We start from the raw sequence: 20,100 nt of genomic DNA, 5'->3' as shown, positions 1-20,100 counted from the left end.
CTGATAACAAACCCACATTCCAGAGAACCACTGGCCTGCTTCCAAAACAAATACATAAGCAGTCTCTTTATTCTTTTGAAGTTATCTTATATGCTCCTTCAAACACGGTAGGATGGTAGCGTTTATTATTTGTCGAATGTGAATAGGGTTCTGCTTAGATTATAATTGCCAAAAGTTTGTGGGTTTTGTCTGTCACACAGATTGTTCATCCAACCCACCTGTTCAACATTCAACTCTTTTATGTAGAGAAGAGAGCTGTGTCACACAGCTACGAATACATTATATAGTATTAAATCTGCAATAACTTTTTGGTCACTTGGGAGCTGCAGAAAGAAGTTGTAAAAAACGCTGACAAGTTGATAAGGTGAACAGTTAATTATTTACACATCCAGCAGTTATGGAGCAAAATGATCATTCATCTGAAGTCGTGTTTCTGGCCGCCTGATGGATGCGAGTCCAATATTCACTTGTTTGTTTTTTATCCTAGTACTGTTATCAAGGCAAACTTCTGAGTCTTTCAACAAACAAAACACAATTGGAACATTATACTTGGATCAGGGCACTAAATCAAACCCAGTTTTTTCATTTTGATTATTACATGAAATTACAACATTATGGAGATTTTGAAATACATTTTAGGGGTTAAAGAGTTGTTGACTTTATCCAACAGTGAGCTTTTCCAGTGAAGCCAAGTGGCCTGGCTAAGAATTTGACTGGCGTGGGGAAGTAATGTGCACTGTAATCTTAGACTTTAGTAGGCAGGCTGCCAGTTATAGCTGACTCCTTCTGTGGAAGGCAAATGCATAAAATTGTATATTCCAAAATGTGGGGGAAAAAACAAAACAAAAAAAAACTATGCCGGAAAAGTAGATTAACATTCTGCAATTATGACAAGCACAATAGACAGATCAATTTAACTATTACTATAATATAACAATTTAAGGTTTATTTTTTGCTATAGTTATTACAGTATGTAATAGAAAAAAAGATTTTTGTCAAGTACAGTCACAGTGTGAAATGTTTTTCAGCCAACAATTACAGTATATAACAGGATCTTAAAAATCTAACAAATCACTAAATACCGTTTTCCAGTTTCACTGAAAAGATAAGGAGAACACATAACTGTGCAGCAATATGTAATAAAATTACGGCACCAACTGATTGCTCAAACTCTATTCAAAAATCAACTAAAAATGTTAAATACAAATACTTTAGATGAAAAGTCATTCAGAAACCAATTACAAGTCAATTACAAAATATTTTTAACAATTTTAAGGCATTGAAATGATGAAAATATATTTCAGTGGCTTGCTATAAGAGAATGCATAGAAATTGTGCAGCTTCAACAAATAAACATGTACAGTTTTTTATCAGACAGGAAGATATTTTGGCCATAATTTTGCTTTGATATTGCGTGTGATACTCTGACAAATTAATGTCATCTTATGAGCAGTGACCTTTGTTATAAACCACAAAAGCAAAACGTCTTTCATACCTTTACCAGGAAACTGCTTCAGATACAGTGACTAGAGACAACAAACCTTTGAACCAACATGACATTGCTGTCATATTTATAGTATTTAATATTGTGTCCCTGTCCAGGAGAATCCATTTGAGATGCTATTTGTGTAATACTTTGCCATATTTTATAATTGAGGAAACATAGTTTGTGTACCAACATTAAAAACTGGACAATGGAATAAACTCCTGTCCCAAACTATCCTCGTGCATTCCATACAAAAAGATTTGAAAATATTTTTTGTTTTATGTAAACAAACTCAAGATTTCATTCAATAAGAATCGTTTGCAGATCTTAAAACATTAGATTTGGTTAGGCAAATTAACTTACAGATCACCAGCAGAGGAATGATAGTGTTATATTGCTTAAAGTTTCTCTTTCAAACACAAATGCACTCAGTGTCAGCATATGGTCCATGTTCTGCAGTAGCTCTACTTAATATTTGTGCATGCCGAGGTACAGAATTCTTGAGTTCAGTCAGTGGACAGCTGTGCTACAGTTTTGATTATTCAGTCAATGCCAGACTTGGTACCGTAAGTGCTTGACCCAGAATCTCAACCCTGAAATGGTTTGACAAACTTGAACTAAAAAACACAAGAGGTATTTTCTTTTGTGGTTATAGCTTCATTTCTCTCCATGAAATTCAGGTACCGACTTTGTGCGGTTGTGAGTTTTTGTACAGTGGAGTACCTTGTCTGTGTTTGCTAGTCCTTCCAACTGTACCATGGACTACATCTCTGTACATTATAGTCTGCAGGAAATTCCCCGAAATGCAAAGGTTGTTCCATTTCCTTCCATTCACTCTGATGCGGAAAATCATTCCCCTACTAATCTCTCTAATATGTAATTTACCTCCCAGGTCTTTGTGCCCCTCCCTCATTATCTGTAATGCATACCGTTCTGTATTTTGCCTTTACTCCAAGTCGACAAAGCAGCTAAACTACACTTCCTTCCATTCTTTCCTAAACAGTGCTATGTTTTCCCACCCTCATCCTGTCCTTGAAGTGCTGTTTTAACAGGAGCTGGTCTGGAGGTTGCTCTCCGTGAGGATGGAGGTGATAGTGGAGGGATCATACACGCTGTCATCGTCATCTGAGCTGAGGACCGATGAATCCAAAAGTGGACGCATTGCTGCCTGGGTTTTTCTCCTGTAGACATAACCAAACACACTGTCATTTATTTGTCAGATGCTTTTTTCATAAATGTTGCCAAGTGAGCACAGTGGTCCCTCTGGTGGCGATATAAAGGAACAACATGCCTTTACTTGTTACTAGTATGTCCGGAATTTAATTTCCCCTGCGGTACATGATTAATGTGCCATTTTAGTTAAATGAAATACCCTTTAACACGCTGATTTGTTTTACACACATCACATTGTGAAATACTGCACCTCTGGGAGGCTGTAAATCGCTACCAGGTTTCTGTAAGTGTGTGTGTGTAACACCCAAGGAATCTAGGTTCCCTGGTAGTAGCGTAATTTGCATGTAGTTTTATTCATTTAGTGTGACATAAGAAGGAGGAGATGGTGTGTCTTTCTTACTCACTTACACATGCAGGCACACACACTGAAGTGTCTTGGAAGTGTCTTGCATAACTGTTACCAAAAGCTGACACAGTGAGTAACAAATTGGATGAGAAACAAAATTGTAGAAAAGGAAATTCTTACTTGAGATCAGTTTCCAGTGCTGTGACTCTGTTCTGCAAGGCCTCTTTGAGCTCCATCTGCTCCTCCATGTCTCTCTGAGCCTTTCTCCTCATTCCATCTATCCTTTCCAGCTCTGTCTCTCCTTCGTCCACTTGCCTCTTGAGAGCCTTCACTCTCAGAGCAAGCTGCGACACACGGTAAGGTTAAAGTGTAGTTTGACTGCATATGTGTTTGATGTTGATCTATATTTATAAATGTTAACACACATTAGGAAGTGAATGTGTTTACCTGGTCTCTCTGTTCAGTGTGCGTTTGTCTCTCCTCATCCAGCGTCATGTTGAGTTCTTTCAGTTTCCTCTCCAGACGTCGCTGAGACGCCAACAGAGAGGTCTTCTCCCTTTACAAATACAAAAGAAAAGCAAGACATTTGTCACATGCTGAGCTCTCATGAAGGTGCTCATTAGCCATGTGTTAAATGTGTCTTTACTGGACTCTCAGATGTGAATATGCATAACCAAAGTAATGTGAAGTGTTTGTGGGTAAAAAGTACGCTTTCTAAGTAAACACTTTTGGGTTTGATATGCAGGAACCCTTAAAAAATTCAAGAAGAAGAGTCAAACAACACTAAATTTGATGTTACGGCCCAAAACATGGCTTCTATAATTACAATTTCAAAATATCCCCTTAGGTTAATGAGTTAACTTTGTTTGAACATGTCCATTGGAGATATTCAGTTGTCAAACAAACAAACAAACAAACAAGGATGAAAAATGTAATCCAGAATGAAGATCCACTGGCTTGCAGCATATTTTATCTGTTGCACTGTACCTTTCCTCATTCCGTAGGCGATCTTCCAGCTCTTGGATCTTGTTCTCCAGCTGAGAGACTCCTGCTGAGGAGCGAGACTGGCCCTCCATGTCAGCCACACGACTCCTCAGCTCCTTCAGCTGCACAGACAAACAGCAGGTCAGGGGTCAGGGTGGGTATGTTTTAGAGTTTAACCGTAATGCTGTATTCTGAATTTCAGTAAAGATGCATGTGTACAGAGAGAGGAAAGTGTATTTTGGTGGACTGAAGACTTCAGTTAATGATGATCAGCAAACACAGGTGTGCTGTGTGGGTGTGTTTGTGTGTATGTATGTACATGTCTCTCCATTGCGTTCTTGTCCAGCTCCAGGTCCTGCTTAGAAGATCTCTCCTGCATGAGCTCAGAGCGGAGCTGATCAATTTGGTCTCTGCTCCTGGCCACTCGGTCTGTCAGCATCTCCACACTGTTTTTCTCCTCATCCAGCTCTAACTCCAAACGCTTCAGCTTGTCCTGACAGAGACGAGATGAAATCGACCTAATTAGATGCTCAGAAAGGAGACTGTACTGGATTAGCCCCCAGTCAGAGATTTGATGGTGCAGAGTTTGGACATATAAGAACGTAAATAGTCTCGATCTGTTGTCCTTTCTAATAAGTGTATGCACATTAAACAAGTCTACATGCTAATCTATTAATGATATTTGTTTGATTTACAAATGAAACGTGTCCAGAAATGTTGTTCTAACAATGAACGCAGAGAACTACTAACAGCAGAGAGCCCTGTAGTCATGGTTTATTCTCCCAAATCTTACCTCCAGGATGCGAATATCCCGGGTTTTCTCATTGTGGCTGTTTTTGCTGGCCTCTATCTCTCCCTCAAGGTGGCGCAATCTGTTGGTGAGAAGCTCTTTATCCAGCTGGTGGTTGTCTCTTTCCTCGCACACAAGCAGAAGCTCCTTCTTCTGTCGTGACATCTAGTTAAATGTATCATAATAGAAACAGAAACGCCAAACTGAATTTCCATCATGATATTTTTTGTCCCAGACGCATGAATACAATCAGTCAAGCATGCAGCATGAATATTATGTGTCAAAACTATTGAACACATTCAGACCAGACATGATTTTCACAATAAAAACAACTCGGCCGAGCAAGCGAGTACGCATGCACGCAAACACTCAAAAACACACACTTCTTCCTCCAGTCTCCTTAGATTTGTATGACTTCTTTCCAGTTCACTCTGAGCGTTGTTTCCGTGGCGTTGCGCCTCCTGCATTTCCTTGCGTGCTCTCTCTCTCTGCTCCTCCTGCTGAACCCTGAGAGCCTGCGCCTCCTCTCTTGAGGACACGGTCAGAGATTCATACTGACAGAAAGATCGACAGGTGCAGGGGGTAAAAAACAAAGAGAATGATTTTTTTTTGTGCTGTGTATCCTCTAATGAGCAGCTGGATGCTTTCATTTGTTTGTAAAGGTGTTAAAAGGATCTTTCCTTCTTACATCCTTGTTGAGTTTCTCCAGAGCTCTCTCCTGCTGTCGTTTGGTCTCTTCCAGCTGGCTGATGGTCTGTTTGAGTGTCTCTTTGTCTTTCTCCGTATCCTCCAGACGCAGGCTAAGTTCACTGTGCTCCTGGCTCAGTCTGGAAGCCTTTCTCTTGGCCTCATCTAGCTCAGCTCTCAGCCCTCTCACCTCAGTGTGGAGGGTGAGCTCTGCCTCTGAACTCTCTGTAGCGCTGGCCTGCAGCTGAGACTAAAGGAAACCACAGAGGATGTCCAGTTATGCTCAAATATCTACTGCTTTCAGGGTGTCTAACACACTGATGGTCTATGCCACACTGTGGTGTGAGAGAGGATGTGACCTACCTCTAACCGTGACAGTTTGTCTTTCAGACGTGTGTTGGCTTCCTCCTGCTCTTGCTTGGCATCTTGCAAAGATTTAACGTCCATCTGAGCTCTACTGAGACGTGTTTTACTGGCCTCCAGTTCCTCCTCAGCTAATGAAAGTGTCTCTTTGAGCCGGCTAGCTTCACTACGTGTCTCGTCAAGCTTCTGCTCCAGCTCTGAGATGATGGCTGGGTCTGGGAGCTGGAGACAGGAAGACAAGGGAATAATGTTTATGAAAGATGAAAATTTCTAAATAACATTTACACGCAAACCTCATCATCCTAATCAACATCAGAACTACCACATCCACATCTCCACACTTCAAACAGGCAATTTCTTTGATTTATATGATTATAATCCCTTCAGGGTGTAGGGCTGCTCGATTATGTCAAAAGTTTTAATCTCAAGTATTTTGGTAAATACTGAGATCACGAATACTTAACATGACTAATACTACTACTTACTCATTATGACTTTGGAAACATTATGCATTTATTGAAAAAGTCTTTTTAACAGTGGACTTCCTTTAACTATAATTCAACTGAAAAACGAAAAAAATGCATTATAATAATAATATATAGAATATAATAGGTTATTTTGGTTTTATAATTGTTGTAACCATATTTGAAAATAAAATCTAAAGCCTGTAAGACTTGACTAACCCGTTTGTTTTTGTCCTGTGCTTTGGCACAATCCTCTCTGGCCCTTTGTAACTGGTCCTTTAGCCTGTCAATCTCATACTTCAGTTCTGCCTCCTGGTTCTGGTGAGATTTCTTTATGGAGATGACCTCCATGACCTTCTTGTCAAACTCCGTCCTCTGCTTCTCCAACTCAGACTTGGCCTTCTGTAGATCAGCACTGCATCGCTGAAGTTCCTGAACACAAACAAGAACAATGTGATGGTTACTTTGCTCCATGTTTGTTAAACAGATAAGGTCATTCACCTGCGCATCGGTGGGGCGGAGTGTGTGTTTACTACACCTGGTTGAGAGTCTGTGTGTGGTTAGGGTCAGGTAGCTGGTGTTTCATGGTGCTCACTTTCTCCTGGAGCTCCTTTAGTTCCTCCTCAAAATCCTCTTTTTCCAGACGGGTTTGCAGGAGTCTAGAAATGTATATCAAATACATTTGATCCAAACAATTTGTATGATATATTTATGCATTTAAAGTACTACTTTATTATCTGATCAGCAGCAGTTGGACTGTATATGTAAATCATGACAAATGAGCTTAATTTACTTTGATGAGCAAATTTAGTCTTCAAACAATAGAAAATAAATCAGCATTCCCTGTCACCACACAACAGACATATTCACAGAAAACAAGTCTAGAACATGCTTTTTGCTAAACAGAAGACCACCCACACTACTCTGCTGTATCTTTATAGTGTCTGCTTACGTACAATGTTCTACTGTATGGACACAATGAAGACTGTGACTGCTGTTCAGCATCATTTCTGCTCAACCATAGTGCTAAATATGGTCCATATTCCCATTAGCACCCATGTGCTTGAGGGTTCATGATACATATTTAAACTTGGATCATGTAGACGCTGTGTAGTCAGTCGTGAATTAGGGCTGTAAATGTGGATGGCCTTGGAGCTACAGTCAGACAGTTGTTAGCACAGCTAGCCACATCTACAGGTCTGCATATCTAAACACAAATGCAGTTCAGTTAGTGACTCTCACAGTGTTTCAGGGCAGCTGGGTGGCTCTCTGACAGAGAGGGGGAGAAACATTGACCAGGTAGAATGAAAGAGAAGAGATGGACACTCATTAGTAGTACAGTAGGTCCAAAGAGAGCACTGGAACTTCCAAATCCAGGTAAGTAATAATGAATACACTTTATGAACAATATGATGTAATAGACTCACTCTTGTTTGGTTGTTCGAAGCTCATCTCTGGTGGTGTGGAACTGCTCCATCCAGTGGCTGCTCTCGTCTCTACAGTCTTCCAACTGCTGCTGCAGGGAGCGAACTGACGCATTTACACGCAACCGCTCTGCCTCGATCCCTGCGTGAGACTAAGTCAGAAGAATTGAGAGTTTGATTATAACCTTACCATTTCATAGACATAAGTAAAGATGTAGACAGATAGATCACTAAGCATTGTTTTAGCTGAAGTGATAACGTTTCTAAAGATGTTTCTAAACATTCTGGGAAGAGGTAAATGTTATAAATAAGGAGATTATTTCAAAACAAGTTTTACCGGACTAAGCTTTTTCTGTTGGGCTTATACCCAGAGAAACATAATAATTGTAGAAATGAACGAGCATTTATAGACCTTTTTATGCCAAAACATGTGTTGCACTGCTGTAGAAAAAGATTCACAGAGTAGACCAAGCACTACTTAATGGATAAGACAGATGTTATCAAGCCTTCCATTAGAAAGGATAACTTACACGTTTGAGGCTAAAAAGCATGTATTTGAGAACATATGGAGACGTTTCACTATTCACAAGTGGACAACTAGTCTCTGTAGACAATACAGGTGTTGTGTTTTATAGTAAATGCAGCGATCTTAGTTGTGTTTAAGCTGAAAAACGTATACAAATGTAAAAGGCTGTATTTTAAGAAGTTCAGCATTGAAAACCAAATGAAAAGATTGTGGACAAAAAAAAGTTCTTTCTTGCAATTATGTTAAAATTGCAAAATATCAGGGTTTTATTAAAGTCAAACTGGTGTGAAAAAGTCTGTGTGCTGTGGTGTCCTTTTGTGTATGGTGCCTCAGATTTTATCTTAACAGCAGCTATGTATCCTGTCAACATGGATGCTCTACAAGCTGACTCATATAAAATCGCTCTCAATAAGAAAACCTACTATAAGCCAAAAAATACATACTGTCACTGCAAAGGAAAGAAATGTATAGAGGTGGTTTCCTTAGGGCTTTGTTACAGAGCTTTGCTCATGAGGTCTTTAGTTTGAGGCTATTTTGTGTGCACACCTGAGACACCTGCTCCATGCTGCTGCGGAGCTTCTCCATGTCAGCACTGTACTGCTCTCGGAGCACCTCGATCTCTTTGTCATGTGAGGCCACCTCCTCCTTCAGAGCTCCTTTGAGAGCTGTTAGCTCCCTCTCTCTCTGTCTCAGCGTCTCCTCCAGCTTCTGTTTCAGCTGGCATACCTCCATCAGCTGTGTCTGATAAGACATCAGGTCCTGCAGACAAAGTATCCAGCATAAGCTCTCTTCCTACTGTTTGTATAGTATTGTAATTTTTTTTTTACACAAACACTACACTTTTCTGAACAGAAATTAAAGTTAATTGCTTTGAACTACAATAGCTTTTTTTTTATAATATGATAAAATGCTGTCGTGAGAAGCAATTTAGTAAACACCCAAAAGTAGGGTGAGACAATTTCTCCCTGTATATCTGTGTGGGTGTGTTTGTGTGAGTATGTTTCTGTGAGACCGTCTTGTTGCCATTCTCTCTTCTCAGTTCTTCCTGAAGCTCAGCCAGATGGTCCTCTATTTCTCTGACCCGTGCCTCTGCGTTCTCCCTATCCATACGCAGCTGAGTCAGCCTGCGAGGAAAGAGGACACACATGCTACTGAATGATTTGAATTCAAATGACTATACTACTTGCATACTTGTTTGTCTTGTGAATACGTTACAGTGACTGCTTGTTTCATTAAACTGTGAGGAGTGTTTGCTTGAAAACAAAGTGGGCTTGTCATAAACCCCTCTCACTCCTGCCCACCAAGACTCACAGACAATGGTACTGTTCCCTGTCCTGCTTTCCTGTCTGTGTGTGTGTGTGTGTGTGTATGATGTTGTGCCCTCACTCTGATTGTGTGTCATTTAATTCTTTCTTCTTCCGGTCCAGCATCTCCTGGAGCTGCAGATTTTCATCCAGACAGGACTCCAGCTCAGCTTTCAGAGCAGGATCAGAATTACTTACAGAGTCCTACAGACATGATGAATAAATGAGAGCAGTGAAACATGAGACATCAGGTAGATGTGGTGGCATTAACAGTGGGCTTTTAAGAAATGTTTAAGCGGGCTTGATTGGTGGGCATGTGCCCAATATGCATAAGGGATTAAGTTCTTAGCAGCTATTAGAGATTAAGACCTGCCCACCTTCCTTAAACCAATATATAATGAGTCATTATTGAAGTTAGATTATTGTGTGTGTGGACCTTTGATTGGCCCAGAGGGATTTAAGGATTAATCTGAGGATTAATCTGAAGCACACTCCGAGGAACCCCCAGCCCTCCTGATTTGATTGGCTAAAAAGACATACACACTTGAGGACAGTATCCCACTCTCAAGCAACCAAAAGCTATTTCCATTACTTGATGGATGGTGCTCTCATTTCAAGGAGACTTAGATGACTGTTTGTGTGTGGCATTGGATGTGCACCATGTAACCAGAGCCAATTTAAAGTGGCAGGTTACTCTCTGAATGTTGGCAGGCAGTTCCAATCAGCCAAGTGAATGGAGAGAGGATTGGTGGGTCATCCAGGAACCGAACAGTAACACCGCAGTAGCAACCCAAAACTCCAGTACACACTCTGCATGATGTGCTTTTATTATCCATTTAAAAACAAAATTGTTTCTTATCCACTACAGAAAAGCATTAAGAAACATTTCAGCACCGCTAATACACTCTTATTGATGCTGTTGTCAATATAAAAAATCTATATATTTCTGCTGTGCTTACCCTTCTTTCCTCCTGAAGGGCAGTTTGTAGTTCAGCTATCTTTCTTTCAAGCTCCCTCTTTTCCCTCACCCACTCTTCATGGGGTCTTTCTTTGGGCTGTCGAAGAAAAATGTATATGGGGACATAACATAAACCAGTGCAGGAACAACCCATCACAGAATCAGATATTTTCAAAAAGGACAGACCTTTAGATTCTGAATTTTCTGAAAGATGACCTTGACTTTGTGCTTGATGACAACATCACTCTCGTTGGTACTGAGGGAAGATGTGAAAATGGTCAAATATCATTTAACACATTTATATGAATGATATACTTTATTCCGATTATATTATGACATGGATAACATCCAGTCCATACCCTTGTCTCAGGATGTTGTATATAGTCTGCATGACTTGCTCCTCCTCACTGCTCATCTCTGCACTCTGACCCTGGTCCAGCAAAAGGTCAGGAGTCACCTTAAGACATAGATCAGAAAACTACTCTTGCAATGTTGCATGCTACGTGGTGTTAGGAGCTCACTGAAAAATAGCAGCAATGCCCAGCCATAAAACATCTCATTCTTACTTTTGCTTCAGTCAGACTGGCCTCCTGCGTCTCCACAGCGGCATATCTCCCTGGCGAAGTCCACTGATTCGCGGGGTGTCCAGGAAATGTGGCAACTGTAGCCTGGTTGGGTCCCAAGCTGCTGTGACTTGAGGGCAGAGGTGAGGTGTAGGTGTTGTGGGTGAGGAGAGGAGATGTAGCTCTGGGATCTTGGTGTGCAGAAGCGAGTCCTCTCTGTTGGCCTCCAGTGTTACCAACGTCAAACCTGTTTATTAGTCTGTTGACAGGAGTTTGTCTCTGATTAGGGTGAAGCTCATTTGTTTGTTGAGGAGGGTCAGAGTAGGACTGACTGATCCTCATTGACCCGTTGAGCCCTGCTTTGTACGAACCACCCCACATATTACTTTCCATGTCGCCTTCTCTACCGCCGACATGCCAAACCTGCTCCTTCTCCCCTCTTACTCCGATTCCCCCATCCAGATTCCCATAACTACCAGACTTCCCATCCCCTGGTGGCCTAGACAGCTGAAAGTCCTCATTACCTGCCCCTCCCTCTCCATCCCTGTCCAGTAGCGAGCCATGGGACTGGGCCCGGCGTAGTGCACCTCCCTGCCCTCTTCCTCCTTCTACATCTCCCCCCTGCGTTCCCGACTCTGCCTTCTCTCTCCTACGGGGTAGGCTGGTGTGACCAGAGGGGTATTGGGTCCTGAGCTGGACCCCATAGGAATCTCCTTTCTTTCCGTCCTTCAGGACCACATATGGCTGGCCAGCAATACCCTGCACCCTGACTGCCACACCGTACTTGGAGGTGGGAGTCTTGGTCTTGGGCTGGGGCCCAGGCTGACTCCCGCCAGTTTCATAGAGGTCATTGATGAAGCGGATCTGGACACCACAATCCACTGGGGTCTTCCGACCGGAAGATGGTGTGCTCATGCTGGTAAGAAGCAGACAGCAAGGAAGAAGAAGAAGAAAAAGGCAAAGATGTGGTTAGATGGATACATACTTGTTTAGGTCCAGTATTTTCATACCCAAAATGTTAGCTTTCTAAACCAAATTCATGTGTTTTGTCTTATTTCACTATAAGACTATTATACTACATTCGTAGTAATACATGTTTTCCTACACAAACACACAATTGGAGGTTCAGTGTTTTTCATAGGAAAACTACAACATGTGGACTGCCAACCCTACGATTAATGGGCAACCTGCTCTACAACCTCAGCTACAGCCACTCCTGAAAACACTGCACTTCAAGCTCCACAGCAGAACAAAATGAAGTACAACAGGTGGTGTTCAGGGTTTGGCTGAGATGTGTGTGTAGGTGTCCCATAAAAAAATGACCATTTACCAATACTGACAAACTCACAATAAGAAGGTAGACAAATAAATCATCCAGGATGTTATATCTCAAGCCAATATTAGCTTATTGTACTGTAGCTGAATGTACCGATTTACATGTCAGCCAATAAGGAACAAAAACTTAACGAGTTTGTCCACCGGACAGCATTGCCGAATTTGTTTTAGGATGTATTTGGTCACAAAACAGCTCTAGTAAATCTATACCAAGACTAGTTAGTTTATGTTACTGTATGAGTTTATGTTTTAAAATGTCAGCTAATATGTCGCTTCCAGATTTCTCAATTCCCAAATACCAATATCAGTATCGACCTGATAAATCTAGTATCAATGTGTTAATACTCACAATGGCAGGTTCAGGGAAGCAGAGAAAAAAAAACAAAAAAAAACAAAAAAAACACACTGCTACAGTACAATCAGTGGCCAGGTCAACATACCTCAAATTCAGAGATCAAACAATGAATACCTAGACACTCATTAGAATGAAACCTTGAAATGTCAAAACTGTAGCCCTGCTTTGAACAAATACAGGCACACAGATTTATGGGCAGTAACACTTTGTTACTGGCTCTTGATGGCTTGTGTGGACTTTGACCTTAGCGCACTACATTAGTTATTAACCTGAAAGCACACACCCAGGGCACACAATTATCAACAGTCACCAGCCAGAATGGTAGATCTGCACCTCTCACCAGTCAAAAAAGCTAAATTTGAACCTACGCTAGCCTTTTAGCCGGTGGACAAAAAAAAGTTAATTTAGCACCCTGCACACACCCACATATCAATTTCCCTTCTAAGAGCCAACTAAGCCCTTCCCAGCCAGACACTAAACCTATTTATTTGCCTCAACAAAACGTGAATACAGAGAGGTACCATAGCAACTAGTAAGAAACCATTTCATTCTTTTTCTCTGTAATTTCTCCACTTTTGTTTTTCTTGACTCCCTAAACCTCACTTTTCTATACTCTGATAGTCGTTGATGAGTAATTCTGAAACAATGTTTATTCTATTTAAACTGATCACACCTATGAAAAGGTTTAGTGCCAGATTGTTCAGCACTGACAATAATATAAAGTCTTGAACTTAACATTCCCGTCATTGTGTTTGGACATATAAATCTCATGCCCATCTAATTACACTAGTATGGTTCATTAAACTCCATTAAAACCCATTACAACACTCCCTCCTGAGTGCCCTCTGCACCTTTTACTTCCTCTCCACAGCTTTCCAAGGTGAGAGACAGAAAGTGGGCTGGGAGACTGAAAGGGAGGGTGACGTAAGCAAGAAAGAAACACTCAGCTTTTCTTCTCTTATCAGCGCCTTGTGTGATAAAATCCAAAGTCAGGCTATTGCCGTGCACAACCCCCCCTACCACACACACACACAAAAGGACTGACTACAAAAGTAACCATCAAATGAAGAACTGTATTGCACTGACACATGCACCCATACATTATTTAACGCCTACACACACATTTTTATATTACTATACTGATTTTGGAAGCTGTACGACGCAGCCCTGCACGAGCCACTCCACTCCAAAGAAGACCAGAATAAGATACACTCAGCAAAGTGAGCCAAAACGGATCTTATATGTCCCCGCTGTGAAAGTAAATATATTAAACAACAGGTTAAAGAAAATGTCTGGGCTGGCACCGAGCAAAACAACATGACATGAATGACCTTTGAGGATATGTGTGCTTTAGGTGCGTAAGCATCGTCCGCAGACAGACGTGCAAAGTTAGTCAATTCCTTATCCACCCTTTGGGAAACACACAGGAAGCACCATGTCACAACATATTTGTGCAGTTGAGTGTTAAGTCTGCAGCCCCACTGTCTTCGCAGCAAGGTCAGACAAACGTGTCATGCACAGACGATTGTGCCACAGACACGCCATATGAGGAACGCATTGATTCCATGTGAAATCCTGATCTGAACCAGAGCGATCTGTAGACTCCAAGTGTGGAAAATTGATTTACAGACAGTACAAGATGTTTTCTCTCTTAATATCTGTACAACAGTTTCATTTTCTTTTTATGTCACTGAGGAAGAACGCAGTCCCAGCTCCAAGAGGGGTGAGGGGGAACCCATCCTATTGTCCAGTAGATGTGGGGCGGAAAATGAGGGCAGCAATTCTGAGAATGGCAAAAACCATCCCTGTGCTCTTTCATTCCCTCCCTCACACTGTTTATCTGATAACAATAACACATTTGTTTCAACACTGGCATTCCTGTCACCAGGACACCGTAGGTATCTCCCCAAAGCTAATAACTTTCCATGCCTCTAAAAAATAAACATCCTTTTCCATATGTCTGTGAAGGTTCTCAGTCATCCAGGTCATAGTTATCCAACGAAGGTTGAGGTCAAGGGCATATGGATCTTTTCCATACTGAAAGTAGGCTATTAAACAACTTCTTCTGTACTCCATTTGTCTATACCGTGTCTGTGCTGTGAAATGAATAAGTCAGTCACAATTTTACAGTTATTGCTTTCTTTACCTTAAAGCAGTGGTTCTCAACCTTTGGGCCAGCGCCCCCCTATCCATTATCCAGGTCCCTTACCCCATCCCATCAAAAAAGATGTTTTCTATTTGCCCTGAATATTGTTGATTTTTTTTTATTGTTACCATTGTTACAAAACATGGAAAAGGTAAGAAAAAAGCCATGTGAAAAGTAATTATATTTAACTAATAAGTGAATGTTCCTTCCAGAAACTGTTTTCTTGGATGGGGCACTTAATAAGTGGGGGGTATGGGGTCCTCCCCCAGAAGATTTTGAGCATTAAACAGTTAATTTCTTGCATTCTGGTGAAAATTTCTCCTCCAATTTCTGCACCAATTTATGGTGGAAATGTCTAAAAATTCAGGTGTCAGGTGACAATTCAAAATATATAATTATAACAGATTATAATCTAGTGAGGCTCTCAGGCATTCGTATTGCTTTTAAATGTTTTTCTCCTGTAGATCAACTTATTTAATATCATCCCTGCTGAGTCAACACACATGATTAAGTCTTACCACCTCTTTTGTGGGGAAGTTACCTATAAATGTGTTTGTGGCCCCTTTTCATCTCAGTAATAAATTAATCCGTTTTAATTCAGTTATTGACTGGACTTTATTAGCTCATCTGTTAATAACTTATCATAACTGTGTTTCCCACAGAATGACTGAGTGTAACTGTGGCGCAGATACAGCATGCTAGCCTTGAAAACCCAGCTGTATTCAAGGCTCCTTACATGCTTGCTAATAACTTTTAATAGCTGGGTCTCCGACATTGACAGCATTGTGTTGGACAGATTTGTGCAGCTGTGTTAACGAGGGAGCGAGAGATCGAGAGATCGAGAGACGGGTGAGAGAGACGAGCGAGAGGACGTGCCGCGCGAATACGCGCTGCCTGCAGCTCAAATACGGTTTTAAATAGGCCCAGTAAAAAAAATCGAAAATCAATATGTGGCGGTTAGCAAATGAACGTATGGGAAACACTGTAATTTATCTGCTCATGTTCAAACCTTTCTGCACATTCAGAATCTCTCCCACATATCTGAGTTCTCTGACATGTAAATAAAAAAAGTCGTAATGGGAGACTAACGTCATTAGCCTATTTAAGGAGAATTCATAATATTTTACTACATGCCCTGTACTGCATTACGTTACTGATTCACTGAAAGTATCCCCTCGCCGTCTAACAGACAAAACTGGATGAGACGAGGAGGCGCTCATGCCGGGGGGAAACTAAACTAACCGACAACACCTGTGATCAGACAGAAAGCTCACGAATAATTCCACACACGTTAACTTCAGCACCTCTGATAAAGTGCCGCTTACAATCCCCAACTGTCCGCTTTGGCACAAACTGTCTGCGACTCTCAGCGCGAGGTGGGTCCACGTCACTCGCTGGTGTCGCAGCGAAGTTGCTTTCAGGTTAAGTCCGACAGCAGAATATCCCTCTTGTAAATGTGTAACCACTGAGATAACAAGACGTTCACGGTGTATTCCTCAGAGAAATAAACACCTTTCCACCAAGAAAGAGAACGTCAATTTTCCAGAGTTTACACAATAAACGCCATGTGGGTAAAATTTTAGAGATAACACTCTGACTTCCCGTTCCCGTGAAGGCAGCACGAAGCTGCACCACAAGTAGCTGACTGAGAAAAAATATCTTGTCCAGTCACAGTGGACTAAACCGGCAGGTTTTAATGACCACAGTTTTTTGCAAGTAGTTTAAAGTTTAAACTGGTATTGTTGTGAATCTTAGGTGTAAACTCGCCTTAGAATTTCCAACCAACAAACGCTGCTCAGCGCCCCCCCCTTCCAAAATATTGCTTCCAGCGCCCCCATCGTCCCCGGAACGCCCCCGTTGAGAAACACTACCTTAAAGAAACATTGTGTGACTCTGTAACCTTTACAGCTGAAATGTTCATTTTGTACGGTTGGTTGAACAAAAAAAGTGATTTAAAGACATCACATCGGGCTTTACGTATTTGATATTTTTCGTTATGTTTGGACATTTTAGAGATCATACGAATAAGCATGTAAAAAACTGCAAGAAAAGCTGGGGTAGACAACATGGGAGAAACAAGCGAGAGGCAGCTAGATTTTGGCTGTGCTTCTCACAGTCCTGCAACAGCTACGGATACCGGATTTGTTTTCATCTTTGAGTCAGAGCATTTGATTTATTTATTGTCAGGATGTACAGAGAATATCAAAAAATACTTCTGAAATAAACTGCCTACCCCAGCTTTAATCCATCATTTCAAAAAAGCGTTACTTACAGCCTTCGTATTCTTTTAGAAGGCTCTCAAGCGAATATCCATAGCCCACACTTGTATCATTAAGAGGATGTGACTTCAACAAGAGACCAGATTTTACAGGCTTGCTCAACCAGCTAAGCGTGTATCTTGTGCTTTTGGATCCTGTTGCCAGTCATGGTACCCTGCAGTTATGCTGACGGGCTCCCTGCCTCTGGCCTCAAATTGAATTCTCACACAGTAAATTGAATTGGAGCTGCTTCCCTGTTAAGATCCGAGATGGAAAGGAAAATATAATTAGGAGATTAGAGCGGGTGTGGAGAGAAATGAAACAACCGCAATGTGTGGAGTCATGAAAGTACCTCTGGTGACTCAGGGAGTCATCATGGTTCATGTGATCAGATCATCTTTGGCCTGAAACTGATCCATCTAAAGACAGCATCAAAGGCTGAAGGCTGTTTGAGTAGAAAAACTATTCTAAGAGAGTAAAACAACTTAGATGACAACTAACGCAGGCCTGTGCCATGTTCAGTATAATATGCAAATGTATCCACCCTGTATTCTCAATTGCATGTATTAACAGTATGCAATATTCAATACATACTGTGTTTTTAGTATATAGAAAGTATGAACAATTTGGATTATTTGGATATTATGACTGACTTGATTATTTTATGAACTGATTCATATTTTAGTCTAGAAAATGTTAGATAATAGTGAAAATTGTTCTTTGCAATTACCCAAAACCATCGGCTGACGAAGACTGACTGATATGATGTTGAAAGCGCAGATAAAAGCTAGTAAGTGGTCCGTTAGTTAGGGTTTTTATGTCAATTTACTGTTTTCAAGGTCTTTCATGCTTATATTCAATTTACAATATAATAGAGAACGAAACAGAAAATCCACACATTTCAGAATAATTACATTACATTTTTGTTATTTAAGTTACTTTAATTGTTCATTTTAGTTTCAGCACCAATATACAGCCAACATGGACATGTTGTGAAACAGTAGTTTGCCACTTTTGTTGTAGGTGAATTGTTAAGTTTTACAGGCATAACCTAGGAAACAGAATCAAGAACGTGTAGGTAAAAGTGCTGGAAAAAACAGTAGCTCACAGCTTCTGTGTCCTTTAAGGATGGGCAGCCACTCAGGTCCTCAGAGTATTCCTCCTTCTCCATTACATTCTTGACATAAAACCAGACCCTCTTCCTCGCTCAAGAGGTCAATCTCTCTCCAAACTTGCTACTGCTCCTCTTTCACACTCAAACAAACGGCCATTTATTCCTCTTTTCAAATCCAAAGAGTTCCATTGGCATAACAAAGAGGTCCCCAAATAGTACACAAATGACACCATATTAGGGGCACATAAATACGCCCCTCCCTCGCTCCACATTCCAGTCTCTCTCTGTCCTCCTCACTTAAACCAGCTGAGTGTATGAGAGAGAGAGATTGATTTATGGGATTTTATTTTAAGACTTGGGTATTTGCACCTGTAACATTGGACGTACCTTTATCATGCAGTCCAGAATTAAGAAGGATTACCAGGTTCAACTTTTTGCCATGTTCATTCTGCTTTAAAATGAAAGTGTGTCAGCATGGTCAGCGGTTTACCAAGTCCAATGGTATAATTACTGAACTTCAAAACTATAATCTGTACGTCTTTCTCGCTTGTATCATCAGTTTCACCTGACTCAAGCCCAACCTTGAATATTATAAACCTGCACTGTCATTGAGAGTTTGCAGAAGATCCATTTCTGGCTGTTTTATTATTATGTGGCATCGATTCAAGGCTTTACATGTAGCCTCGGATTCTTAAACGCTGTCTCAGAGGTCTTAAAATTGTTTGTTTCTCAGTGCACTCTGTCCAGTGACAAATCCCCCCCGGTAGCTGTGTTAGCACGGCAGACCCACAGTTATGCATAGAAATCATACCTGTGTTGGAGTAAAACAGCTTTTAAATATGAATTTATTTGGCATTAAATGACCTGTATAAGTCGTATATTTTACTTGCAGAAACGTGTAGTCAACCTGAAATTACTTGCAGACATCTCTCACATGTATTTCACACAACATTAACAGGCAAATGAGAAAGCTATCCTGAAGTAACGTTAGCTGGGAGCCCTGGTCCTGCCTATCCCATCTAACTAACGTTAGCTAAGAGGCTAAACTGGCTAACAGAAAAAGCTTAATTACATAGTACTGTAAGAAATTATCACACGACTAACTCAAACGATGAATAAGCGCCAACTAACATAAAAAACCTCCCACAAAGAGCATAACTGTCTGACAGGTCGCGTCTGTCTGGTTTAGCTGTCTGGCCAAAAACAAGCGAAACAGTTAAAGTTACCTTTTTCTATGAAGTTATTCCTCTGCTCCTCTTTGACACTTCTCTTATGTCGATGATAACTCAAATATATTCTCAGACATTCGTCAAAGTCCACGCAACAAGTGGGTGGAAAAACAACTCCTCCAAACCAAATCAACACAGCAACAAGTTCATTATGCAGGCGACTGCAACCTGTTACCTTTTTGTCGGGGATGTAACTGTCCCGCCCAGCCTCTCCGGATGGAGCGCTGTGATTGGACCAGTGAGCTAACATAGGCGTGACTATAGATGTGAGCTGCGTTTGCTATTGGTCTCTACGTCAGTCATTCATTGTGCCGCACCGCTTTATGACATTTACCCTGAAAAACGGATGCCCGCATTTTAAGAGATAGCCTAGATAAAATAAACAAACAAACAAACAAAAAAAACGACAGGTGTGACACAGATAAACAAAAATTTGTCAGGATCAGTGACGGACCAAGATGAATACAGACTGGTGCTTCCATATGTTTGTTTTTCCAATTTACCATGAGATGGCGCAACTATCTACCAGCTGGGCAGCATCATCCAGGGCCCTTGACCACACTTCGCTGCAAGTACACGACCTCCAACAACAGTA

The 20,100-nt window shown here is 41.1% G+C and overlaps 1 protein-coding gene across 4 annotated transcripts; it reads right to left on the bottom strand.

The window, feature by feature from the left end:
• Window positions 1–908: 908 nt before the first annotated feature.
• Window positions 909–19,698, bottom strand: LOC123967837 (cingulin). Of its 4 annotated transcripts, none has more exons than XM_046044108.1 (21): window positions 19,681–19,698; window positions 11,072–11,984; window positions 10,865–10,962; window positions 10,692–10,761; window positions 10,507–10,602; window positions 9,630–9,751; window positions 9,256–9,367; window positions 8,790–9,002; window positions 7,721–7,869; window positions 7,536–7,562; window positions 6,832–6,952; window positions 6,513–6,725; window positions 5,830–6,051; window positions 5,468–5,716; window positions 5,163–5,333; window positions 4,783–4,944; window positions 4,309–4,482; window positions 3,993–4,111; window positions 3,453–3,561; window positions 3,186–3,349; window positions 909–2,667 (listed from the first exon to the last, which is right to left on the bottom strand). In XM_046044108.1, the coding sequence occupies exons 2-21, from the start codon at window positions 11,981–11,983 to the stop codon at window positions 2,532–2,534; spliced, it is 3,639 nt and encodes a 1,212-aa protein (XP_045900064.1). In that variant the 5' UTR covers window position 11,984; window positions 19,681–19,698; the 3' UTR covers window positions 909–2,531. The 4 variants fall into 4 exon arrangements, with proteins under 4 accessions (XP_045900064.1, XP_045900063.1, XP_045900066.1 ...); XM_046044107.1 differs by lacking the exon at window positions 19,681–19,698 and adding an exon at window positions 19,503–19,659; XM_046044110.1 differs by lacking the exon at window positions 19,681–19,698 and adding an exon at window positions 19,503–19,659 and having other exon boundaries at window positions 10,865–10,935.
• Between the last annotated feature and the right edge of the window lie 402 nt (window positions 19,699–20,100).

This window comes from Micropterus dolomieu, linkage group LG03, assembly GCF_021292245.1.
Source record: "Micropterus dolomieu isolate WLL.071019.BEF.003 ecotype Adirondacks linkage group LG03, ASM2129224v1, whole genome shotgun sequence".
NCBI lineage: Eukaryota > Metazoa > Chordata > Actinopteri > Centrarchiformes > Centrarchidae > Micropterus > Micropterus dolomieu.
This window is presented reverse-complemented; position numbering and strand designations above follow the sequence as displayed.